At 39.5% G+C, this 8,590-nt stretch overlaps 2 protein-coding genes across 8 annotated transcripts in view; one reads left to right on the top strand and one right to left on the bottom strand.

Annotated features, from left to right (window-relative positions):
* Window positions 1-206: 206 nt before the first annotated feature.
* Window positions 207-3,578, bottom strand: LOC6620378. Its single transcript, XM_032723097.1, has 2 exons — window positions 3,342-3,578; window positions 207-1,122 (listed from the first exon to the last, which is right to left on the bottom strand). Exon 2 carries the CDS (start codon window positions 969-971, stop codon window positions 606-608), a length of 366 nt encoding a protein of 121 aa, XP_032578988.1. The 5' UTR covers window positions 972-1,122; window positions 3,342-3,578; the 3' UTR covers window positions 207-605.
* The window catches only part of LOC116801758 (neurotrimin), a 149,260-nt gene continuing 143,749 nt past the window's right edge, over window positions 3,080-8,590 (top strand). For 4 of the 7 annotated variants that reach the window (XM_032723090.1, XM_032723092.1, XM_032723091.1 and 1 more), the window contains exons 1-2: window positions 3,568-3,767; window positions 3,818-4,023. In XM_032723090.1, the coding sequence (XP_032578981.1) occupies window positions 3,728-3,767; window positions 3,818-4,023 (246 nt within the window). In that variant the 5' untranslated portion in view covers window positions 3,568-3,727. Of the gene's footprint in view, window positions 3,334-3,400; window positions 3,768-3,817; window positions 4,024-4,068; window positions 4,127-8,590 lie in introns of those variants that run through there. The other 3 variants (XM_032723089.1, XM_032723094.1, XM_032723095.1) reach the window with 3 other exon arrangements.

Genomic DNA, 8,590 nt, shown 5'->3' with positions numbered 1-8,590 from the left:
GGAGAACCACAGCATGTTGGCTGTTATATCAAGGTGAGGTATGCGGCAACGGAAGCCGAAAGCCCCGGTGCAAGTGCAACTTGCGTTAACTTATATATTTATCTAATGATTGAACATTTTAAACATAAGAAATTAAAAAAATCGGTATGGATCACGCCATAGCACGATTCCACGTTTCTCTATGCAATTCTGGATAATTAGAATTATTTACTTTGAAGATCGCCAACCATTTAATTTTAAGTCTCAAACTGAACTCAACTTATTAACCTAGACTCAAGCCTTTTGAATATGGTCTTTGGAATTTAGAGTTCTGATGAGCGGTCCTTTCCAGGGTCTTCAAGCTTACGTCATGTACGTAGGTTTCGCTTTATTTCGCGCCAGGGCGCTGTACTCCAGGGCCATCTCTTTTCCATCGCAAATTGTTGGATAAAGGAGTATATATATGTATATTCCCTGTCGAGCACTCTAGAGAATGCCAACACATGTAGGAGCATCGTACCATGGACAGAATAGAGAACTCCTCTGCTTCAATTGCATTTTGGTAGGGGAGATCGTCGACCTCGTCAAGTATTCTTTCTAGTTCGATATAGTCCAGAAATTGGTATTTATTGAGTATATCCGGACAACGATATTGTTGATGTTTCCAAACATTTCGTGGGTCGCATCGAACAGGCAGATATTGATCCTAATTTGTTGATTATTGTTTCTCGCCTCCGCATCCTGTTCCCGTCTGCAGCGTCCGGTGATCCGCGCTCACTATAGCGCGGTTTCCTCGGCGGCGGACTTGCTTTTCTCCCGATTGCCTCCACTATTTCGCTCTGATAATGGTCCACCAAGGTTTCCGGATTTTGGTCAGCTCTGTCCGTTGCCTCCCGTGATATCCTGCCAATGGTCTGCTGTATTTTATCCAGGTCGATATCGTAGGCCAATTTGAAGACGCCATTGACGCGCCAAATGCTGCCCTGTCGCATTGGTATCACGGGGGCTTCGTATCTAAAGATTTGAATTGCGCTTATTGCTTGGGTGATCCTGAATTTTTGTTTAGATCCATGCGATGTTCTTTTTCAATAACATCATAAATCGCCTCTTTGTCGTTAAGTCTACTACGGCCACTGCGTTAAACTGATTTTATTAAGATTATATTAAGATTAAAATTTCCTAAGCCGCAGTTTTGAAGATCCTTAACATTAAGGGGTTCAAATAATAATATTATAGTGCTGATAGGTCAGACATATGAATCTGATGAAATCCCGAGATCGAGCGTGATAAAGTATTCGCTCCCCGAGGCTACCTGTGGTAAAATTTTTGTCTGGGATCTGATAGATATCGGAATACGTGACTGCTTTCAGACGTTTGAAATCTATTATTAGCCTATACAGTTTCTCCCCATTGGGCTTCACAGTGGCAGGAAAACTGCTCCCTGATCGGTTGGATTTTGTTTTTATGGCTGCTCACAGACATTGGTGCCTATAATGCGGTTGGAAATTCCTAAACAATCTCGAGCCATATGAAGGCCTGAACATGGATGTCTTCTGGGGTTAGAAGTCACCTTGGAGTCTGAGGGCTGCGACAGGCGATAGAACTAAGGACGTTGTGGTCTGTTAGGGGAAGCAGTGATAAGGGGCCCTTTGAACGACACTTTGCAACTCCAAAGAAGACCACAAACAATTTGGAGTACTCGCTACTAACTCGACAAGTAAAACAGGCTAGGGCTCTATCCCTACCGCAGGAGCGCTTGATTCAGGGCTCCACTAAGTTTAATGAAATTTGAATGGGAAGGATAAGGGAAAACAAAATAATAATGGAAACAATAATAAAAAAAATAAGAAATCCCATGTTGTGTGGACTATGCCGCTAAGTGCTCCGATTTCGGCTAGGATAGCTTGCGATATAGGTTATGTTTTAAGTAATCATTTCTGACCAAAATAGTTTAAGTAACATGTCGTCTATTTGCAGTATTCTAGAAGCGTTTTTCGCAGTCAACGAATTGAGTTCCCTGGGATCATAGCCAACTGTCGGTTCTTTTCTCACAAAAACGCTCTTGTATCTCCACAGACCTTTAAACTATGATATCAAGCACATCGCTAACATAATTTTAAAATCTGAATAGCCTTTTGCCGGCGAGATTGCAAATGACGCTGTTTAACTTATTATGGCTCTGCGTCAACAATTTCCAGACCTTAGATTGCACAGGGTTTTATTGTAGCGGTTAAAATACTGCATTAAGTCTTATAGAAACCCAGATGATGTCCATTTTGTGAATAGCCTCAGTTTCAACAAGTGAAGTCTCACCTACCCAGCCCTCGCCTTAGACATAGCACGTTTAGGTTGGATTACAAATAAAAACGTTCAGTTATTATAATCGCAAAATTAAATTGTGCTGACGTACACTGAGCTTTTAGCTCAACCTTTCGGACAGTGGCTTTGACTTTAAGAATATAGTTTTTTCTGGTTACAATAAAATGTCTTGACTGCTTGAACTGAAATATTTCTGAAGCGAATTACAAATATATATATAATAATATATATATAATTGTTTTGAGTAATATGATCAAGATTGACCATCTCCCCCTAATTTGGAAAATTTTTAACACCTAAAAATACCCACTCCGCTTTTAAGTGAGTATAGCTTAACATTTATTGAGAAAGATGCTGGAGAAATTTTTTGTCAAGAAAAGAGGCAAAGTAAGCTTTGATCGTATAAAGATATCGACCGGCCACATTGAACAGAATTCTTATTAACCAATGACTTATAGTGGGTGAGGGAGTCTATTATTACAAAAATCAGTATTTGGCGACAAAGATAAGCTGAATATAAAACAAAAGATAATTCTATAGTCGAATTCCTCGACTGTGAGATACTCTTTACTCAGCTAATGGTATTGCGATAGATCTTGGGGAATAAAATGAGAAAAAATTTTAAAATGGTTTACAAAAGTGAGCGAGTCCGTTTTAAGCGTTTTTTAGGTGTAAGGAGGGGTATGTGTATACCAAAGTGTTTTTGGTATACCGAAAGAAATTGGCAAGACATGCAATCAAACGAAGAAAAATCTAATCATTTTTTTAAATGTGTGGGCGTGGCAGTTTTTGGCAGTTTCTGACCGTCAGAGTGGGAGTGGCAAAAAGTTTTTTGGCAAGTCGATAGACCAATTATCAAAAGTGGGCGGGTTGTGGGCGTTATAGTGGGCGTGGCAACATAAGTCAACAAGCTTTCGCTTCGTCTATGTCTATAAAAATATTTTACTCCACCACTGAGACTTTCTCATTCAGGATCTTGTCGAGTATACCAAAATAAAAATTCAAAGGCACGATTCGTAAACAAGTACTATTTAAGTAAGTACCATTCAAAACAATATGCAATCCGTTGCAGTATTTTTGTGAACAATCCATATATAGAGTGTCTCTTTACGCAGTTTTTAAATGTAAATGTAAATGTAAATGTGTTAACGCAATTCCAGTGACTTGCAAGTGAGCTACAAATTGTCCTGTCGTACAATCTCCCAGTATAGTTTCCATATCGAGTCACACGTGATTTTATATAATTATAATTATAATAATATAATTAACTTAAGAAGAAAGGCTAGCTGCCGAGAAAAACTTTTAACATTTTTATAGACATTTATTATTGCGCATGCGTTTGCGCATGTGAAAGGTGATACAAGAAAAAAACTGAAAAGTTCCCTGAACTAATGTAGTGTATGATGACTGAAAACTAAAATCATTAAAAATGAAAGTTTTTTTAACTTTTCGAATATTTCTTTGCATTTGTAAGTATACTTAAATGTCTAAAGGAACATACAAATAATAAGTTACTTAGTAATTTTAAGGGAAACGTGCCCACAAAATTTAAGAGGGAATGTTACTGTGACAGACCTGCATTTAATAAGTGAAAACATTGTTCCAATGAGAAGGGTTCTGGATAGAGGCCCTTACTTTGATACTTCAGCTACTAAAAACGTGACATCCTTAGTTGGGATAACAGGACACCTAAATTGTCGCATTAAAAATCTTGGAAACAAAACGGTGAGCTCATGTATTCTTCCATTGTTCACGGATGTACTCTTATATATTTTAGATTATACCCTTCTAAAGGGTATGAAGGGTTTTCTATCGTAGGCGTTTTAAAGTAAAGTATAAGTCTTAAATTTATATATTCTACCATTTACTTTGTATGTTACGAATTGTCATTACTTTGATACCACGTTAACCATTTCGGCCTCAGCTATGCTTCTGGGCAATATGAACTGTTTAACGATTCACTGTGACTGTTGTATTTTTTTTGCTCATAATTAGTTATTACGGTACTTTTGTATGTATTCTTAAAATTGAATCAAGCAAATGCACTTCAACCGATCATTTAGCTTAATTATTTCAAAGAGAATGACTGTTCGTAGCGAATAGTTATACCAGTTATACCAGTTTTCATTAAAAAGTATGTAACAGGCAGAAGGAAGAGTTTCCGACTATATAAAGTATGTATATTCTTTATCAGGATCAATAGCCGAGTCGATCTATCCATGTCCGTCTGTCCGTATGAACGTCGAGATCTCAGGAAATATAAAAGCTAGAAGGTTTCGGCATACAGATTCTAGAGACAAAGACGCAGCGGAAGTTTGCTGACCCATGTCATCACGCCCACTCTGACAATTTTATTAGTCTTGTAAATTTCTATCTATTTGCCAAAAAACTTTTTGCCACGCCCACACTAACGCCCTAAAGCCGCCCACAACTACCACGCCCATACATTAGAAAAATGTTTAGATTTTTCTTTGTTTTACTGTTTGTCTTGTCAATTTATTTTGGCAATTCGATAGAAATTAACACGTGTAATAAACTTATGAAAAAAATATCTAACAATTTTTCAAAAATGTGGTCGTGACAGTTTTGGGCGGCACCCTGACTTCAAAAATAACGAATTGGTTGCCATAGCAACTCTGTTTACTCGATAACTAACAATAAGCCAGCGGATTTCAAGTCTTGACTTATTTCAGAACACAAGTCCTGGAGGACGTTAGAGGATTGATAGAATATAGGCAAGGCCTAGCAATTGCAGTTCATAACAAGAACAGAGCTTCTTACGAAGCTCTTACAGTCAGGGCGCCAAAGTGTTTGTCGCTAACAAGCTGTAACGAACTGTTTTTCTTAGTTCTGCTCGCTCGAGTTGCCTCGGCTAGCTCAGAGAGTTTGTGTGTTCGTTCCACCAACTTTATGATTTGTGTGATTGCCCGACCAAGGAAAATACAGTTTCAGATTAAGGTCGCTTTATTTATATCTATTTTAAATCTAACTTTTCGGGTGATCGCCGTCTGATGCGCGGCGTTGCTACTGCGACGCCTTCCCTACTTTGTCTAGTGTGTCAAATGGGATTAGGTCGTTATGGGGCAGGGTGTATCGTCCACGGGTTAAGGAAACGCTCGGCCTGGGACCTCCTTTGCTGACCACTGACTCTTTCAACCGCGCCAGGTCCTTGTTTCTCTACTCCAAGGATCAGCCTCCACTTGTACTGCTCGTCCTTCTGTGTCCTGCGCGCCTCTCACTGCCCGACACTTCCACAGGTCGCTCTTCACTGACTTCTCCGCGTTCTAACTCACTGTCTCCGCCTTCAGACTTCGTTCCGACTCTCCTCGAATATCCTTGCGTCTTGTTACTGACTGCCCCGAGCTGCACTTGCGCCGTTATTATAGGCCACGGGGATCCCATTATTTCGCCTTTTTCGCCCGGCCCGAACGCGTACAAGGTGCAACTAATTTCCCGTTAGTTTACGGTGCGTCCTCTTTGTGCGGGCCCAAAGTCCGCACCGTTACCGTTCGACCTCCATGCCCTTGGCCGGTCTCTCTGCTTTGCCGGTGTCCAAGGTTCATTAATTACTGCTCGACCTGACCGCCCTTGACTCATTTTGCATTCCAGCCGTCTTCGCTATTGCTAGGCCGCTCCCCTGCACTAGGATTCGTGGGGAGATTTAAGAGCTTTCCTTTTTAACACTTTTGAAAACACCGTAATACACACACACTTTTTTCCGTTCCAAGAAAACACAGCACCAACATTACTTAATATTCGCACACACTTCCAATCTAGTATAAGTTCTTTCCTTTTAAAAAAATGTACTCATGAGGTTACATTCTTTAATCAAGTTTGCATCTTTCTTGCCCATATGGTGGGACATCTTCAAGAATGAGGCTCCAGTTCTCCCTTTACAGGAAGGCATAGTCTGGCGTTTCAATGGCCATTTCAAACTGGCATACGTAATTGACATGTGAAAACTTGACACTACTTAGGAGGTTCACATCAGGAGGTGCAACGCGAGGCGGCGCTACTTACGGATCCCAGACTTGGGGCGCTTGTAACGCACTACCTAGAGGTTTCACAGGAGTTCGTCTCAAGATTTATGGGTAAGCCGCGCAGACGTCGTTCGTTTGATTGGATTGGGTCCTTAAGGAAGTGGATCGCGGGCTTCTCAGATGCTTCGGACTGGAACGCCATAATTCGTACGCCAGAGAAAGTTGTAAAATCGGCCGACCAACAAGTCGGGATAAACGCGGGATTATTGAAAGCCTCGCATGAATCCTTGAAGCAACTTAACGAGGTTACAGCGAGAGTCAATGCACAAGGATCTGATCATCAACAGTCAACATCATCAACAGTCATTGACCCAAGCTTGTTTGTTAGCTAAATCAGGGATCTCCCGTTTACTGGATCACGAGGAAGTACAGTCGATTTTAACCGAAGACAGGAACTTGCCGTGCGTGTTAGCAAATGGAACGGAGGTTGCATATATATTTTTTTTTAGCAACCCTTGATGGGAGCAAATCATAATGGGCGATTGTCTCTTCGTTGCTAACACGACTGTTTGCCCAAAGAAGAGAAACCTGAAGATGAACGAAAACAGTTGCATCCTAAGCTGTTAAAGGGCGGTCTGGTTCCTTCCTAAGGAACAACAAGACACGCATAGAGCTGGTCGAGGACGGAACAATGTTCTTGTCCAAGTTTAACAGGACGTTGAAAGCTGGACTCATGACCCACAACTTGGCTGGAACTTATATAGTCCAGTTTAGTAATGAGTCGGTCAGTGCAGACGCAGAACCTACACGAGTTATTCCTCAAGCCACTGTAGAACACTGTTCCAATAGATGTGGCACGGTCCCGCTCCAATCAATGTATATTTTGTAAGTGTTCTTAGGATCTACAGTATAAAGGGTTCTTAGCCTAAATCGAGGAGCAGCGCTGCCGGCATAGTCTGCAGCGGCGCTTATATATATTCAAACTATGACTATGCAGTTATGTTTGGCTGTACTTCAAGTGGATGCTTGCATTACGCTTGCACATGGGCCGGACTGTTTATGCGCGCATTGCAACAAAGTGCCACAATGTGCTTGTAAGTTAAAAGGCTGTTGACATATGGGGAGAGTGGGTACCCGATATGTGTGCCTATCACATATCCCTCCTTTTTAAAAATAACGTATTTTTTTGATTGTTTTTTATTTATTTTTAAATTATAAGGAAGAGATTCATTATAAACCAATTTGTTTTTTTTTTTTGAGTATGTATGCATTTATACACATTTTTTTCTACGTATAATGAATAAAATATTTTTTGTTTTAACGTCATAAATTTGAAATTTTTTGATCTTCAAGCATATTCCTTGCACTTTTATATGCTACTTTTAATCTTAATTTACTTTCTTTAGCATAGTCATCAATATTATAAAATGGTTTTATGATATTGGTTGTAAGGAAATGTTTTGCTAAATTGTTAGTTCTACCAAATACAAATTCGTATGGACAATAATTATGTGCCATTAAAGGCATCTTATATTCTGTAATGAACGTCTTCATTGAACCTTACTTAAAAATAAAAGATTCAAATATCGCTTTGGCTACGGTTTTACGCCAAGGTTTTTGCAATGCGTCCTCCTTGTATTGGGTCATAATGTAGTGTGGACATTATAGCTTCTTTTTCTAATGTGGTCACCGGATTGAGTAGCGCTACTCTCAATTCGTTTAATTTCTTATTGCCCATATTTTTTAAAGTATCTATTTAAATATTTTCAAAGATATTTTCCCACGGTGCTTGGTTGATTTTGTGTATACCGGACTGTTTTTAAAGCCTTTGGAAAAACTAATATAAATCGAGATTTCCATTAGTGTACAAATTTATAACTTGCAATGTTTTTCTTTTCATGTTCAAAGAAGCATATCATATTTTTCACATGCACTTCGTGGTTTTGAATAAACTCTATAATTTCAAATTCTTATCCTCCGCACGAATTTTGTCTACTTTGAAATCTGGTCAACTAGTCTATAGATATCCGTGATAATGCGTCTGCAAAATGGTTATCTTTCACCTGAGGTATTCTACCGGAAATTCACATTCTTCCAAGTCCAATCGCATTCGCGTGAGTTTGGAAATTGTATTTTTCATTGAAAGTTGGTATGTCCTGTGGTCACTTTGAACTAAAAAATGCCTACCATATAAATATATTGTCTGAAATGATTTATTGCCCAATGAATTGCTGCGAGTTCTTACTCTGTTTTGGACTTATTACTTTCACCCTTTGTAAAGGTTCTTGAAGCGCATGCCACAGGTCTGGCCA

The sequence above is a fragment of the Drosophila sechellia genome, chromosome 3R (genome assembly GCF_004382195.2).
Source record: "Drosophila sechellia strain sech25 chromosome 3R, ASM438219v1, whole genome shotgun sequence".
Taxonomy (NCBI): domain Eukaryota; kingdom Metazoa; phylum Arthropoda; class Insecta; order Diptera; family Drosophilidae; genus Drosophila; species Drosophila sechellia.
This window is presented reverse-complemented; position numbering and strand designations above follow the sequence as displayed.